This window comes from Syngnathus acus, chromosome 15 (assembly GCF_901709675.1).
Source record: "Syngnathus acus chromosome 15, fSynAcu1.2, whole genome shotgun sequence".
Lineage (NCBI taxonomy): Eukaryota > Metazoa > Chordata > Actinopteri > Syngnathiformes > Syngnathidae > Syngnathus > Syngnathus acus.
Window position 1 is genome coordinate 10,922,282 of NC_051100.1, and position 17,094 is coordinate 10,939,375.

Below are 17,094 nucleotides of genomic sequence, written 5' to 3' on the forward strand. Positions count from 1 at the left end.
AACGATAACCCGCACCTCCCGTCCCGGCTGGAGGCAACCGGGGCCAGACGTCTGTCAGGTCGGGGGGATAAGGGCGAAGTGTGCGTGTCTATGACCGAGTGTGAGAGAACCTCAAGTGTTCTTTACAACTGAATTTGTTCTTTTGACTCAAGTTGAAGTCGACTTTCGAGAAGACCCTCAAGATGATGACCATGACTCACATGGAGACCACGGTGCGCTACGACAACGGCTACGAGGAGGAGTACATGCTCCAGGAGGACGAGTGGGACCGGGACATGCTGCTCGACCCGGCTTGGGAGCAACAGCAGAGAAAAGTAAGTCCAAAAGTGGTCCTGGAACCCACCAAAACCTCTCAACAATGACTCTTACAATTAACGACGTTTGATGTGGTTCGAGCATTTGACGTCATAAGTATCCAGATAAGGTCCATGTACTTGACAGCTCTTGGTCGTCACTCGTGGACAATAAAGATTAACTATTGTCTACTGACATTTTTGCACGCTATAGTAAGGAAACGACTCGTGAAGCAAAAGGGCAATAATTGTCATCTTGTGACGAAGGCATTAAACGTCAACGATGGCATAATGTCATTAACATAGCAAATAGCGCTCAATTAATGCAGATTTGCCTCACTAATAGCCGTGAGTATTGCACATTTTATACACAAGGCAAGTCAATGTGTTTCACAATCTCCACAGTAGATTTAAAGCATTCACAAACAAATTCAAGACATTCAAAAGCAACAAAAGTGTCTGACCAAAATTACTAATAGAACAAAGAATGACATTTAAGCTCCTTCGCAAAAGATCGAAAGACATTTAAAATCCTTTACACTCGGGTCTGACTTGTCTTGAGTTGTTATCCAATTTGCATGCAGCATAACAGCTAAATGCCTCTTCACCATGTTTGGGTTAACCTTTGGGCTTGATTGACGACAAAGCGTAAGCTAGAAAACCAACAGTGACTCCAACAATTCAAGTACAATAACTGTGTCTTACAAGTATAAACTTTCCATGACTTTATGTTTAGCTCAGAATTTCTGCCAAGTGAAGTAAAATGTGCCAAACATCCGGTGATGGACTCCTGCAGTTCCCCGCTGGCTCTTTGAATGCGGCGGGTAGCAGTTAGGCTAACAATAGCCCTGCTTTCCAGCGGCTCTGCTCTCTCTCGGGCGATACGTTCGGAATGTGAGCTGTCAACAGATGCTCCCAACACATGATGACGCTCTCGGGATTTAGAATGGACCCTGCGTCTAATTTTAACCACTGCCACGGGCAGGCATTGTAGTAGGGCTAAGTCGATGTCCTTGGCGCGGAATTCTTTTGTTTATAGCGATGGCACGCAGAAAATGTTGCACCAGCCTGACTGAATTTAGCCTCATGCCCCCCATGCTCACGGTTGATTTTAGGGGTTTATGACTTGGCTTCTTTGCACTGCTGGAGGCACAAGCTCTTTCACCTCCAAAGGTTCTGCCTGTAATTCATCTTTCTTAATGTTAATGGACCAAAAAATAAATGATCCAGTTCAGTTGTAATCAGCAGATAGATAGGATTTATCAGAATTTGTTTTTCTGCCAGATATCAAAATCGGCTTTGGCCTAAAAAAATCCATATCAGTCGGGCCAGACTAAATAAAGTGTAAAGTAGACGCACTAAACACTTTATTAGATACACCGGTTAGCAGTGGTGTTGTGTGTACACTTGATCCTTCTTAATAGTTTGACGCCCACAGAACTAAATAAGCTATTCAAAATATTAGAAACACAATATAGTGGACAGCCTGTCATGGCTGGTAGAGACAGTACGGGACAGATTGGATGTATATATAGCTGATTTTCCATTACATAATACCCCCTTTGTTATAAGTGCAGCTGAGGGAGTGTGCTGGAGTATGTCGCTTCTACATTGTTGTAGCTGGTAAGTTGCTTTCTGGCCACGGTGCTCATGTTGTTCCGTGACCTAGCACGATGGCCTTTCTCGTGCCTGGCATTCACAGTGAACGTTCACAGCTCTGCTCAGGGTCACGTATTGCAGCCTTCCAACTTTCTTTTTTGTCTTTTATAGAACACATTTTCAACATAATTGCATGAGGAGCTACCAGGACTTGGTTTCGACATGCATTTCAATATTTTACCTATCAAATATTTATTACATTTCTTTAGAAATTCACTTTGAACAAGGCAGTGTGACGTCGAATGTGAATAAAACACTGAGTGAAGGAGGAAGACAGTATGATGGACAGTACGATTAATTTGTCTTTGTAGTTAGACATCTGTTTTCCATCATCGTTCTCAGGCCCGTCAGTCTTACCTTGCTGGTCCCCAGTGGCACCAGCCTGTAGACTTAAAGGCTTGGTCCCTGCTCTGTGATTCATAAATATTTTTAGTGCAGCCGTCACCGGCCAATAGCCCCATGCGGTCGGGAAACTGAGTGCTCGGAAACGTGGGCCGCGGGATTCTTGCGACTCTATTCCGAGTCCCTGCAGGCTGCGGTTTGTAAGAAGGATGGCAGCAGCTCACAGTCACGCACCCCAAGGGCGATTCCGTTCTGCCTTTTTACTCCCAATGGGGAAATGTATTTGCACTTTCTAGCCGCAGGCTGCGCAAGGATCTGAAAATCAATCCTCAAGTTGCGTCATGTCGTTGAATTTACATGAGGACATGGCTGCTTTGCACCACACAAGTATAGAAAATGGTTGGATGGATATTGAGTACAATGCTGACTTTGTAATGAGTGTGACCTGGAAGAATGCTTGAGATAAGAGAGCCACCTTTCGCCTGCTACCAATCACATTTTAAGTAGCCACACAGTGACGGACAACAGGAAACAATTTCTCCGTCCACATGACATTTTCACTCCCGCTGACACGACGACACATTCTGACGTTATTCCCTCCCGGTGGGTCCCTTATCGTGAAGCACCCCAGAGCACTCTATATTTAACACCTTATATCAGCCGGAATGCTGAGCTCTGTGCTGGGCTCCCGCCTCTTCATCCATTGTTGGCGAGTGAGAGAACCGACAAAAATAGGAGGTGAGGGACGATCATCCCAGCTTAACAAGATTTACAGTATCGCACAAAGCACATTTGTTCTGATGCGATGGATGAAAAGAGATGACATTTAACGCTTCTGGGTCAGTGTTTCCTAAATTTAATGAGAAAATGCTAATTTCAGCAACATAAAACTGAAACATGCCTAATGGAATCATGTTCAGAAAACAAAAGGGGTCACAGGATTGAGCCCTGGGGAACACCACAGGTTGTAAGACTTTGGATCTGAGACATTGTTACCTACATGTTTCACCAAAGTACAATTGCAGAGGATCAGCATCCGAGTTCTAAAGCTTGACACGCTGCAGTTCATCGACCGGTTTCCATTATTGCTGTTTATGGTCCTTCTGGAACCTTGCACTGGTCTGCATAAAGCTGCTGCAGAATATGATAGTTAATTATGTTCTGTCATCAAAGTTTCATTGATTTGGTGTCTTTGTTCTGACAGACCTTCACTGCCTGGTGTAATTCCCACCTGAGGAAAGCTGGCACTCAAATTGAAAACATTGAAGAAGATTTGAGGAACGGACTGAAGCTCATGCTGCTTCTGGAAGTGATCTCAGGTCAGATCTTGAATTTGAAGTTTGAGGTGCTTGATTATTTCTGTGTGCACTGCTGTCCATTTGTTTTATGAAATGTTCCCCTCACTGTGTGCAGTATTTGCTCACATGACCTTCTGACAATGGAATGTTGGCAGGTGAGCGGTTACCTAAACCGGACAGAGGGAAGATGCGCTTTCACAAGATTGCTAACGTCAACAAAGCGCTGGACTTCATCACCAGCAAAGGGGTAAAACTGGTCTCCATTGGAGCTGAAGGTACCAGAAGTGTCAGCAAAAATATACCGAAGGAAAAATATCCCATTTGCTCATATGATTTGTATTTGTGTTTCAGAGATTGTGGACGGGAATGTGAAGATGACCCTTGGAATGATCTGGACAATAATCCTCCGCTTTGCCATTCAGGACATTAACGTTGAAGGTGTGGTAAAAAAAAAAAAAATCACTGAAAATATAATATTCCAAAAGAAGCATCTGTGACTTTGACAGCTACCGTCTGCTAACATCTGTGCAGAAACATCTGCCAAAGAGGGCCTCTTGTTGTGGTGTCAACGAAAGACTGCCCCCTACAGGAATGTCAATGTCCAGAACTTCCATGTCAGGTAGGTGAACTGATGACCACTCAGAGTAACGCAAGTGCTACGTTTCCGAGCTAAAATCATAATCCTTTCCTTAAATTCAACACATGGTTTAATCATATATTGCACAACCAAGAATTCAGCCAAATGTTTAGCATAAACTGCCATTTTGAATGGCCTTGAAGGAGCCGGCCGGCTTGCTTTGCTAAGCGGTGCTTATGTCAAGTGAACTGACGTGTTGGCTCTCTCTGCTCATGGGCCGCTAAAGCTGGAAGGACGGCCTGGCCTTCTGCGCCCTGATTCACAGACACAGACCCGACCTGCTCGACTACTCTAAGCTCAGCAAGGTGTCGCGCGTTCGTGCATTTGTGTGTGCGTGTCACCTGTAACCTGGCATGACGTAACGTTCACCGTGTGAGCCGATCAAAACACACTTAACTGTGCACTATGGTTTGAGGTCAAACTAATAATTCAGAAATATAAAAAGCTTCCTTTAGAGTAGTGTCTTTTTTTATTTGTCATTATTTCAGTTATTCAATTCAGTGTGGCCGTTCAGCAGGAGTGACTCATCTGTCATTGCGACGTGAAGGCCTAGTCTTTCAACAGCGGCTCCAACGGAAACGTGAGCCGAGCTGGGCCTCGCCTCCGGCCGCGAGAGGCTGCTCGTCCTCGCGAGAGGTTTTAATAAAAAATCTCTGCCGATTGCTCGGCTCTTGTCAGCGTTTAACAACCCGTCGCGACACGCAAGATGAATGACTTGTTCCGAAACACAATTAACGACAGAAGGAGTAATCAAGCGGATTCCCGCAATTGTTACGGCAAAACGTTATTGATTTCCCCGTTGAGACACGAGCGGCCTCATTGATCAAACTCTGCTCTCTCGTAAAAGCGAGACGTTTTCTGATAAATGAGCATTGCATGGGAATGATGAGGAAGTTTAACCGTGTCCGCCGCTGCATGAAGGTCAGGCCCGGCGGCATTTTAAGTCCGGCATTGCTGTTTAGTCACACGGAATTGTATTGCTTTATTTAGGATGATCCGCTGGGGAACCTGAACCTGGCTTTTGACATAGCCGAGAAACACCTCGACATTCCCAAAATGCTCGATGCCGAAGGTAATCATGTGTGGAAAAGTGAAAAAAGTTTTTTTTTTTCATGTCAGTTGGTCGAATGGACTCATGCTTGAAATTGCTGATTAAATCTTCCATTCTGGAAGGGGGGTCATTGAGCATTGCTTGCCGCTTTCATTGTACCTTCTGTCATCTGTTCAATCGCAGTAATGTCTCTTCTTTCTCGTCTTTTCATTTTGACCTCCAGATATCATCAACACCCCCAAGCCCGACGAAAGAGCCATCATGACCTACGTGTCCTGCTTCTATCACGCGTTTGCCGGCGCTGAGCAGGTTGGCAAAATCATCCACTCATATGATATGATGTGCTTTGCCATATATATGCTAATATGCCACACTTTGGACTCACTGAATGTAATCTTCAAACTGTCCATAATGTTACAGCGGCGTAACTAACTGTCCATTTTTTTTTCTCTTCAGGCTGAGACGGCCGCCAATAGAATCTGTAAGGTGTTGGGGGTAAACCAGGAAAATGAGAAGCTGATGGAGGAGTACGAGAGGCTGGCCAGCCAGGTGACGATGTTGAAAAATGTTGTCCATCTTCAGATTCTTATGTTGTGACTAAAGACAATTTCTCATTTTCAGCAATTCCAATAAATCATGTCAAGCTATACCGCAGCATTCCCGCTCGCGTCATGTCGTAATTTTGTCCTAATGATCTTGGCGTCCAGCTGCTGGAGTGGATCCGCCGCACCACTCCCTGGCTGGAGAACCGGACCCCGGAGAAGACCATGGCAGAGATGCAGAGGAAGCTGGAGGACTTCCGCGACTACCGACGCCAGCACAAGCCCCCTAAGGTGCAGGAGAAGTGCCAGCTGGAAATCAACTTCAACACCCTGCAGACCAAGTTGCGCATCAGCAACCGGCCTGCCTTCATGCCCTCCGAGGGCAAGATGGTGTCGGTACGTTACTGCCAATCCTTCCTTCACTCCGAAGCGTGTGGTGATTTTCCTTTTTAAATTTCTCTCGTTTATCTTGCCTCCAGGATATAGCCGCAGCCTGGCAGGGCTTGGAGCATGCCGAGAAGGGTTACGAGGAGTGGCTCCTCACAGAGATTCGCAGGTTGGAGAGGCTGGACCACCTGGCTGAAAAGTTTCGCCAAAAAGCTACCAATCATGAAAATTGGGCCAGCGGTGAGCAGTCGGACATAGAGAAGATATAAAAAGTCCACAGTCTGTCCGGAGCCTCCGCAGTGTTCATTATCACCATGGGAAAGTCCCTGTTTGAATCTGAGTTTCTCCTCTTTTTCCGTGATCAGGCAAAGAAATGTTGCTCTCCTTCAAGGACTACGAAACAGCCACCCTGACGCAAATAAAGGCGCTGCTTCGAAAACACGAGGCCTTTGAGAGCGACCTGGCAGCCCACCAAGACAGGGTGGAGCAGATTGCTGCCATCGCGCAGGAGCTTAAGTACGTCTGAATAGTATGAAATAAAAATTGTCATTGTAAAGGACAAGTGGGCATTGTTTTGGTATTTATCATCTATCACGCCAAAGAAACAAACCAAAAAATGCTACTTTTTTTTTTTTTTTGGGCGGGGGGGCATATCAAGTTTTTTTGTTTTTTTTCAGTGAGCTGGACTACCATGACGTGGCTGCTGTAAACTTGCGCTGCCAGAGCATCTGCGACCTGTGGGACCGGCTGGGAACCCTGACCCAGAAACGGAGGGAGGCATTGGAGGTGAGGGTCATTCAAATACACGGGCAAGAAGAACCCGGATCGTGCCCGCTATCATGTCGTGTGGATGTGCTGGCATGTGTGACGAGTCTCCACCAGAGGACGCTAATGATCCACATCAGTAGATGCGGCTTGGTTTAACACCAAAATATCCAGAGCCCTTTTCATATGGTATTGGATGGAGACGTGGCTGTCATCACACGGCCTTTGACTGGCTCTGGTCCCACCGGCCATTTCCTCTGATCCACGCTGACCATTCCTGACCCGCAAGTGTACGAGGGCTCAGGAAAAGGTCTGCGGATTAAGTGTGAATGACAGCGACAGAGGCCCGTTGTCTGTTCGCGTCCCACTCAACACAATCCCCCTCTGACCGAGCCAAAGTCGGGGTTGACGAGGGCATTCTAATGTTGTTCTTTCTGGGGTTAGTCGTCAGAACAGGTGCGTGTGGTGGGGGTGGGGGGCTATTTGTAATAGGATTTGTATGGAAGAGGTCATCTTGGACGTTTTGAGTCTTTGTTTTCCAGGATTTATGTGGTGTCGTCATTCTTGCAGCGTACAGATAAGCTGCTGGAGACCATCGAGCAGTTGTTCCTGGAGTTTGCCAAGCGCTCGGCTCCTTTCAACAACTGGATGGAGGGAGCCATGGAAGACCTGCAGGACATGTTTATGGTGCACACAGTAGAGGAAGTCCAGGTGGGCAACGGACGATGCGGCGGAGAGAGAAAGGAAGTTAATGTGGTTAACTTAGTTTCATCTGATTTCAATTCGAACCGATTGATGATTGGCCACGCGGAATATGTACGCTGAAAAAAATGATCAGACCTGACAGAACGTCGACATTTTAACAGCGTTTCAGCACTTCTCTCTTCCCCTCCGCCTGCCCTCCAGAGTCTCATCGCGGCTCACGAGCAGTTCAAAGCGACTCTCCCGGAGGCGGACGCTGAGCGACAGGCCATCCTGGGAATCCACAATGAGGTGCAGAAAATCTCCCAGAGCTACGGGATCAAGGCCAACATTATCAACCCTTACAGCACCATCACAACGGACGAGCTGCTTGTCAAATGGGACAAGGTAGCCGCCGCCGCCGCTTTCAAACCCGTTCGCTCCGTACCCATCTGCATGTGTTATTTCAGGTCAAGAAGTTGGTTCCTCAGCGAGACAGTGCCATGCAGGAAGAGCTGGCACGCCAGCATTCCCACGAAAGGTTGAGGCGGCAGTTTGCCGCACAGGCTAATCTCATTGGACCCTGGATCCAGGCCAGGATGGAGGTTAGACATGACATGATGCGTTCATCTAATGCAGGATAATCATATTTCATTGTACATAAAAGTAGGTCAGTGAGGAGACATCCTCAGAACTGGACAGTGGACTCTGTAATTTCAAAAGAAGTTCTTGTGATCCAACCAATTGGCCTTGTCGAACAGGAGATTGGGCGCTGCTCCCTGGAGATCGGGGGCGCCCTGGAGGACCAGATGACCCAACTGAAGCAGTGCGAGCACGTCATCATCGCTTACAAGCCCAACATCGACAAGCTGGAGGGAGACCACCAGCTCATTCAGGAGTCGCTGGTGTTTGACAACAAACACACCAACTATACTATGGAGGTACAATCTTGGAGGGCAGTTTTTTTTGCTTTATTTATGTTTTTTTAGATTTGATTCTTGCTCAATGACTTTCCATTTGTACAAGTTGCAAACATGAAAACTACACAAATTTCTGAGCCCCGAATAGTGAAGCAGATGCGCTAACTGCTAACACAAAGACCACTATTAAAAAAAAATGTTGTCATTGTCTCCTGTCCGATTCTCGTGGACTGTCTTCCATGTTGTCGTGGCAACCGCACATGTAGCATATCCGCGTGGGCTGGGAGCTGCTCCTCACGACAGTGGCCCGCACTATCAACGAGATCGAAACCCAGATCCTGACCCGCGACGCCAAGGGTATCAGCCAGCAGCAGATGAACGAATTCAGATCTTCTTTCAACCACTTCGATCGGGTAAAGATTGCCATTAATTGCTGCGCCTTAAACAGTTTGCATCAAATATTATGCGTTCATTTCATCTTGAAACACACCAAGTCCCAAACTTTAATCTCAGCTGTAGTCTACTCTGACTATTCTGCTGGGCTTGTACCGCTTCATGGTTCGAGTGACATCATTTAAATTTTTAGCTCTTATGTGTCAAAATTAGGATATACGCCATGGCAGTGCAATACATATTTTATATGCCACTGTGAATTCAGCGTAAATACACGGATTGGATGTACACAGTCAATGCCAGCTCCAAATATATGCTACATCAGAGTTACATCCATCATTCAATAATCAAAATACTTGTTGAAGGTGGACAGCAAACTAAGGCCAAATTACTGTACCCTCACATTTCTTATGGGGGAAGATTGAACTCAAAGCAGCCAAATGAATAATATACATATTTAAGATTTATTATTCATGTATTATTGTTCGCTCGACTGTGTTCTCACTGGCTGGTGTTGTGGAATTTTTTACGCACCCAATCGGCTATGAACATTCTCCCTTTCCTGTTCATAACTTGTATATGATGACCCCTCCAACTACAGAAGAAGAACGGTGCCATGGAGGCGGATGACTTCCGAGCCTGCCTCATCTCAATGGGCTACGATTTGGTGAGGTGCTTTAAATTTGCACGCACGTGGTTCAGGCAAGCACAGCAAGCCTGTGCTTAAAAAAAATTCAAAACCGCTGTTTATTTGTCCCGTTCAGGGTGAGGTGGAGTTCGCCCGGATAATGATCCTTGTCGACCCCAACGGCACCGGAATCGTCTCCTTCCAGTCTTTCATTGACTTCATGACCAGAGAAACCGCAGATACCGACACTGCCGACCAGGTTGTGGCATCCTTCCGGATTTTGGCGGCGGACAAGGTTTGTATTTATTCATTTATGAATAATCTTGATGCTGCATATTGACAGTTTGGAATTTGCAAGTTCACATATTTGCTTTGCATCTCAGCCGTACATTCTGGTGGACGAGCTGAGGAGAGAACTTCCTCCTGAGCAAGCTGAATATTGCATCTCGAGGATGCCACCCTACAGGTTCCCGGGAGCGCCACCGGGGGCGCTGGACTACACCGCTTTCTCCACCGCCCTCTATGGGGAGAGTGACCTTTAACAACCCCACGTGGCAACCACCTCCCTGCTAACTTTTTCTCATTTAGGAATTTAGGGAGTCTGTAATGAAGGGAGCTTCAATTGTGATCAATATTTGGGTTGATTCGTTAAAGATGTCTGCTGAAAGATGCCTGCTTGACTCACTGAAATATTCACACTCAGATTGAAATGCATTGTTTTAATTACCCATTGGGAAGACCATGTTCACTCAGAGCCTGATGCCATCTAAGAAGGCTTTTTCAGATTCCTTAATGACTCATTTAACAAATACCCAAATTGACCCCCCCAAATATGTTTCCCAAATGGATGAACGCAAAAGTAAAATATAAAGAATCACTAATGCTTTAAAGGCATACACACAAGACACAAAGGTAAATCTAGATAAATAATTTCTTAAATGTTCATCTGTGTTTTATGCTTTTAATGTATTTACTGATTAAATATGTTTACTGTTGTGCTGAATTATTACCCAAATTGCCTTTGCTCATGCATGTTTCAACATATTTTTTCTTTTTAGACTTGCACTCATTAACTCTAATGTGGCCAACAACAGCTAGATTCGTCCCCTGTTACTTTTCATTGTACCCATGGAAACAAAATGGAATAAATGGTATTCAAACAATCTCTGATCTGTGTGGTGTTTTTCTGTTAAGACATCCATCTGCCCCCTCCAAATTCTATATTAGGTGGGGGTATACTGCCAGTAAGCATTTTTCACAAAAATTGCTAAACAAAATTAAAAAATAAAAATCTGAAAATAGGAGAATAAGCGAGTGTTCGGGGGTACACGTACAAGACTATACTAATGCTGCATTAAAAAATGTGGGAAGTAGGAGCTCAAAGCAGAATCTGTAGACTTAGTGAACGAGATCTGTCTAAATTATTTGCTTATCAATATATTATTTGTTTATCTTGGCGTAATATAAAATTGGGGGATAAGCGGTTCAGAAAATGGATGGATGGATAAAATAAAATTGGAGTCAAAAGTCTTTAAGTGCAATATCTCCTACTTATGTTGAATACAGCACCGTTCCCGCCAATGCGAGCGATGAGGCTTCATCATGGCTTCCTTCTCATCATGGGACCTAAAGACCACTCCCATTAGACAAACTGTATACCTACACTGACAGCTCACAACTTTATTTCTCCAGTCTCCAATTTTTCCCGTATCTCTTACAACTGCCGGCAAGTTTGGAAATAATGTCTGACTCGGGCGAGGGTGATGACGAATTCCAGTTTCTACGAACGGTGAGTAATTGATGAGAAATGTTAATTAGGCCAGTCTTGCAATAAAAGCTAATGAAGTTAGCAACACGCAGCTAAACCGTAACACTAAGGAGAGACTCAACATAACTTTTTTGTCCTTGCTTAATTTTTTGATATTGGTCATACCATGTTATTTCTCAACTGTCATGATTCAACACCGCCACAGAATCCACGCAACTCTGTCTGAAGAGTTTTACTTGGCTTACTCAGCCACAAGTGAAACCCAAAACGGCCTCAGTATCTCAACTTTAGTGCACGATGCTATCACAGTTGTAAACATATGATCTTATCCGATAAGGAGCACAGTAAATGTTATGGATGGTGAGATCAGCAGCTATAAAATCAGCAGTTTTAGTCTGGATGCAATGAGACTAAATGTAAAAAAAAAGTTCAACAGAAATAAAAAATAACTGGAGTCTTTGAGATGCCTGAAATGTTCAGAGGCTGCTGTCTCAAAACCAGGATGAACCTGAAAAGATCACAAAAATATAACCCTGGAAATAAATTGAACGGTTCTGCTTGATAACCATCTCAAGACCCAGCGGTGTCTTATCATTGGGCAGTGTGTTTGACTGCTTGCAGAGTGCTGCTGATATGGACAAGTGGAATGAGTGTATCTTCCCAATATGGAGCTATGCGGCCTGGCCACCAAGAGGTGTTGGTGGTCCTGGCTGAAATGAGGTCGTCCGCTGCCTCACTCTAATGTTCCTTAAATAGATGCGGGAAGCCTGATGGCCTTCATTTGGAATTTGATAAGTTTGACAGAGGTGACAGAGATCTACTGGAGACTCATTGTGTCCTCCTTTGATTCACTCCTTAATTATTTAAGTCTTGGTTCCATTTTGCCATTTTGTAGAAATGCAGGCAGTAATCCCAGACAGATATTCAACAATCAATTTTGCCATCTGACATGGCGTCAATGTTTAAGGATGTCCTAATAGTAACCAAAAAAAAGCTTCAACACTCAGTAATGGCCTCAAAAGAAGGTATCTACGACTCGGAGGTAGCGGACACACACACACTGCTAAGATCAGTCACACAAGCCGCTTGACACCTTTGCATAATAGATATTTCACTATCATTTTGTTCACGTCAGGGTGATGAAGTGGTCCTGCAGAGCGTTTTTACTTCTCAGGAGGAACATGTGAAGGTTTGCCTGGCTGCTGAGGGATTTGGCAGCAGGCTGTGCAGGCTGGAGGCCACCTCCAACTGTAAGGTAAAGGAAACAAGTCCACATCATCACAAATTGAAAGATTTCTTTTTTGTGTTAACAATTGTAAATTGTTGGAATTGAGTACATTTTCACATGTTTTGTTATTGCTCCCCCCCCCGCAATAGAATGTTCCACCAGACTTGTCCGTGTGCGGCTTCATTCTGGTCCAGTGTCTGTCTGTGCGAGCTCTGCAAGAGATGCTGGCACACAGCGAAAGCCTGGTTGTGGAGGTAATCTCACACTGTTGCTTATCACTTCATTTTCACACACAGTAGATGCGTGGATAAAACTGCCAGGGAGGGTTGATAAAAGTTTTGAAACCTGATATAAGGGATTATGGACTGTACCCTACATTGTTTTTTTTATTATCTATGCAGTATGATATTTCTTGCTGGGCTCTATTTTCAGTAAATGTCTTTCAACGTGCTTTACAGGGAGCTGGGGGCAAACACCGCACCCTTCTATACGGCCAGGCTGTGCTTTTCCAGCATTCGTACAGCGACATGGTGAGTCATCGACGTTTTCCCTGCGGGGATAAACAACATGGCCACATTGTTCTTTTGGTGAAATGTTCTTTCTGCTTGCAGTATCTCAGCTGCTTGTCTGCATCGCAGTCCTCCGCTGACAAGCTGGCTTTTGATGTGGGCCTGCAGGAAGATGAAGCGGGTACTCGGAGATCATCGTAAAGAAGCGGATAATGTTGCGTCTTTGATGTCGCCTTGTGTTTGTGTCGCAGGTGAGACCTGCTGGTGGACAGTGCATCCGGCTTCCAGACAGAGGTCCGAGGGGGAGAAAGTGCGTGTTGGGGATGACCTCATTCTGGTTAACGTGTCCTCGGAGAGATATCTGGTAAAAAAATATTTCTCTGTTGAGCCAGATTAGGGTTCACTCACCTTTACCTGTTTGCATTTGACCCGTCCAACTTTTACCAGTCTGTTTTCATGAAGGAATAAAAATGATTTTGATGATTTTAAGTTTTCGATTCATTCTGTAATCGACGAGTTGTCACAAAAACCAAACCGTATTAGGTAATAGCAAGCGGCCGGTTTCCCTTTTGTGGCTCCCCAGCACGTGTCCTTTGGCGCGACCTGCGACAACAGAGGCTTGGCCGACACTCTGATTGTGGATGCGGCCTTCCGCCGCTCTCTGTGGAGCATCGCTCCCGTCTGCTCCGCAAGTGGACTTGCTCCAGGCAAACTTTCCTCTTATTTGCACTCTTGATTGATTCTTTCGATTTGGATTATTCGATGTCTGCTGCTTCCAGGATACCTGAGAGGTGGCGAAACGCTCAGGCTTCTCCACAGCCACACCGACGCATGTCTGACGATTCCCACGGCAGAGCGAGATGAAGAGCTACAAAGGTCACTTGCGAGGACGTTGTCATCTTGACAAAACGCCCTTTCCGTCTCATCTGGCGTCTTTCTCAATCCAGGATAATGCAGTATGAGATAGGAGCCGTGTGCAGACACGCCCGCTCTCTGTGGAGGCTGGAGAACCTGCATGTGGTGTAAGTAGAAACAGGCCCACCAGTATCAAATTATGTTATGTGAAGTCCTTGGAAAGTGCTTGATTTTGAAATCCAAGGCTTGTCAAGTCAACAAGTGTTTCTCAAGGTGGAGCGGCAAACACGTGTGCTGGGGGCAGCCCTTTCGACTCTGTCATGTGACCACCGGACGCTACCTAGGCCTGAGCGACCAACGAGGCCTCCGTCTGCTCGATCGGGAGAAAGCAGACGTTAGCGCGACTGCCTTCTGCTTCCGCTCTGCCAAGGTAATCATCAAGACGCCGCACTTCCATGACATGAAAGTCATGACTTATTAGCTCTTTTTTGTAATCAACCAACTGTCTTTAGGAAAAGCTGGACTGTGGAAGAAAAAGTCACGTGGACGGCATGGGCTCCCCAGAAATCAAATACGGAGACTCCGTGTGTTACCTTCAGCATGTCGACTCTGGTCTGTGGCTCACCTACCGAGCCATGGATAGCAAGTCTGCGTGTGTGGGAGGAGCTCAGCGGAAGGTCAAGTGACATTTTTCTCTCCAGCTTGACGCCTTGCCAATATTTTGAATTTGGCGCCATATAAAAGAGAGAAGACTTCAAGGTGTTCATCTGAGATGATGTTATTCCAGGCGATCTTGCACAGTGAGGGTCACATGGACGACGGGTTGACGCTGTCTCGGTCTCAGAGGGAAGAATCTCACACTGCCAGCCTCATACATGGCGCAACGCTCCTCTTCACTACTTTTATCAGGTAGTCGGCATTCTCTGGAATATTTTTCTCAACTAGGCGGCTAACTAAAGGTTTTCTTTCGCATTTGCTGACTCGACTTGATTTGCATTATACACAATCCTCAGTGTTGTGCTTGATATGTCTCGTCACCGTGGGATGGAGGAAACGGAATTTCGGTTTCTTTGTGTGTCTTGACATATGAAGGGATTGACAATAAAGCTGACTTTGACTTTGACTTTGATATCATTTTTCCCTTTAGGAAACTTGATTCTTGTCATGGGCAAGGAAACGTGGAGCCCATCGTTTTACCAGTGACGAATGTGACTCGCGGCCTTCAAGACCTCATAAGCTTTTTCCAGCCGCCACCAGAGGAGCAGAGCCAGGAGTCTCGACAAAACAGCCAAACCGTGTTAAAGAGTCGGCAGAACATGTTTCAAGAAGAGGTGAAACAAAAGAAATCAAACCAGCATGAAGAAATTGATGCTGGATGCTTTTTAATGTACGCAGGGAGTGATCGAGTTGGTATTGGAGTGCATTGAGCGTCTCCATCGCTCTAGTCAGGCTGCCAACCAAAACTGGGAGAACGTCCTTGGGCATTTTTATCAGCTTCTGGGTAGCGCACGATTTTGTAATCCTAAAATCAAAGTGTTATTGATGTTTCATATATTCTGGATCAATGTTTCATACATATATATATATATTTTTTTTGTTCAGCCTCGCTTATTCGGAGAAACCGCGCAAACTGTGCCCATTTCTCGAGTTCGCTCGACTGGCTCATTAGCAGGCTGGACCAACTGGAGGCCTCTTCTGGTGAGTTCCAGGAATAAAATCCATCACTAATATTTTTCCACAATATTTTGATACGCTGAGCATGATGCATACTCAATAATTCATATTTCACATTTGCCCATGTCATGCGAAGGAGTTTTGGAGGTTCTGCACTGCGTTTTGGTGGAAAGTCCCGAAGCACTAAATGGCATCAAAGAGGGACACATCCGTTCTATCATTGCTTTTCTAGACAAGCATGGATGCAACCACAAGGTCTGCTTCACTCCTGCGTTCTTGCTTCCAACAATTTCATTAACACTTTTTGTGTCTAGGGATTAAAACCATAAGAATGAAAAACTCTTTTTTTGGAGGATAAAGTCTGCTGGGTCAAGTGCTAACAGGTTTGGCGGTTGCAGGTGTTGGAGGTGCTTTGTTCTTTGTGCGTGTGCCATGGCGTTGCCGTGCGCGCCAATCAGAACCTCATCTGTGAAAATCTACTGCCCGAGAGAGACTTGCTGCTGCAAACTCGGCTGGTTAATTGGGTCACCAGGTAGGCGACTCTAGCTATCTATTTTAGCTAACTATCCTGGCGAGGCAATTGAGTTCTCACCTTCTAGCTGTCCATATAACGAACCAAATGTTCTTTCTTAAGTCTGTCTTGCACATTCCATGACGCTAATTCATATGAAGAATCCCGCCATACTTTATGGATGAGCTGAATATTTTTGCCAGTGAGCGAGCCTCGTCATCAGTAATTCATCCCGGCCGGCATCAACACGCCAGGCCTTTCACAGCACATCACTCCGATCATCGCTTTGAACACGACGCCACCGCTAGCCTTGACGAAAACAAACACCACCTTTAAGTCTGTGACGTGTGGCGCATTTTTCTCGCTCCTCTCATGTATTTGCCACGCACGGCTTATTATACTTGAAGTTTTCTATTTGTGAGCGACACTTGAGCATCCTTGCCACTGCCGCACTTGTCTTTTCTGCGCTGCTCTTCTGTTAATGATTAATTACCGCTCTCCGTCGGTGTCTTCGTTTCAAGTTTTAAATTGAGAATCAGTTCCACGCAGACTGATGACACTCGGGTAAAAGTTGCTCAGGAGGGTGAATATTAATCATCGTCATTTTCTGGTTTTACATCAGATTTTTTACTGGGCGTTCTCACTGAATGTGGCAACCAGTCATCTTTTTCGACATTATCTTCTCCTCCTTTTTCTTTGCCACGGGCATTTTATTTTTAGGTTGTCGTTCCATCTGTCCTCCCATTTTTCAGCAGTGCCTTACGGAAATGTCTTGGAACATTAGTTCAGAGTCAAACGAAGAAACGCTTAGTAGTTGATGATGTAGAAACATCCATCCTTCCATTTTTTATTATGGCCCTCTTCGTCATTGGGATTACGAGTAAGCAACAATGAGGTCTTTATGTTCACTCAACATATTTACAATTAGTCGGTTTCACTTGAGCCTTTTTGAT

At 45.3% G+C, this 17,094-nt stretch overlaps 2 protein-coding genes across 3 annotated transcripts in view; both read left to right on the forward strand.

Annotated features, from left to right (window-relative positions):
- The first annotated feature begins 14 nt into the window (after positions 1-14).
- actn2b (actinin, alpha 2b) lies at positions 15-10,759 on the forward strand. 2 transcript variants are annotated; one of them, XM_037272615.1, is made up of 21 exons: positions 15-314; positions 3,499-3,613; positions 3,748-3,867; positions 3,944-4,030; positions 4,124-4,211; positions 4,456-4,534; positions 5,220-5,301; positions 5,504-5,589; positions 5,737-5,829; positions 5,988-6,218; positions 6,302-6,449; positions 6,575-6,725; positions 6,887-6,995; positions 7,545-7,685; positions 7,881-8,063; positions 8,126-8,260; positions 8,417-8,596; positions 8,842-8,988; positions 9,570-9,635; positions 9,733-9,891; positions 9,980-10,759. In XM_037272615.1, exons 1-21 carry the CDS (start codon positions 183-185, stop codon positions 10,136-10,138), a joined length of 2,691 nt encoding a protein of 896 aa, XP_037128510.1. In that variant the 5' UTR covers positions 15-182; the 3' UTR covers positions 10,139-10,759. The 2 variants fall into 2 exon arrangements, with proteins under 2 accessions (XP_037128510.1, XP_037128511.1); XM_037272616.1 differs by having other exon boundaries at positions 9,573-9,635.
- Positions 10,760-11,337: 578 nt separating this feature from the next.
- Positions 11,338-17,094, forward strand: part of ryr2b (ryanodine receptor 2b (cardiac)) — a 38,484-nt gene continuing 32,727 nt past the window's right edge. Inside the window, exons 1-17 of the mRNA XM_037272602.1 lie at positions 11,338-11,385; positions 12,500-12,619; positions 12,742-12,846; positions 13,051-13,122; positions 13,204-13,282; positions 13,353-13,465; positions 13,685-13,808; positions 13,881-13,977; positions 14,049-14,123; positions 14,230-14,386; positions 14,469-14,633; positions 14,744-14,865; positions 15,104-15,287; positions 15,352-15,457; positions 15,559-15,654; positions 15,767-15,885; positions 16,029-16,162. Coding sequence (XP_037128497.1) covers positions 11,338-11,385; positions 12,500-12,619; positions 12,742-12,846; positions 13,051-13,122; positions 13,204-13,282; positions 13,353-13,465; positions 13,685-13,808; positions 13,881-13,977; positions 14,049-14,123; positions 14,230-14,386; positions 14,469-14,633; positions 14,744-14,865; positions 15,104-15,287; positions 15,352-15,457; positions 15,559-15,654; positions 15,767-15,885; positions 16,029-16,162 — 1,916 coding nt within the window. The remainder of the gene's footprint in view (positions 11,386-12,499; positions 12,620-12,741; positions 12,847-13,050; positions 13,123-13,203; positions 13,283-13,352; positions 13,466-13,684; positions 13,809-13,880; positions 13,978-14,048; positions 14,124-14,229; positions 14,387-14,468; positions 14,634-14,743; positions 14,866-15,103; positions 15,288-15,351; positions 15,458-15,558; positions 15,655-15,766; positions 15,886-16,028; positions 16,163-17,094) is intronic.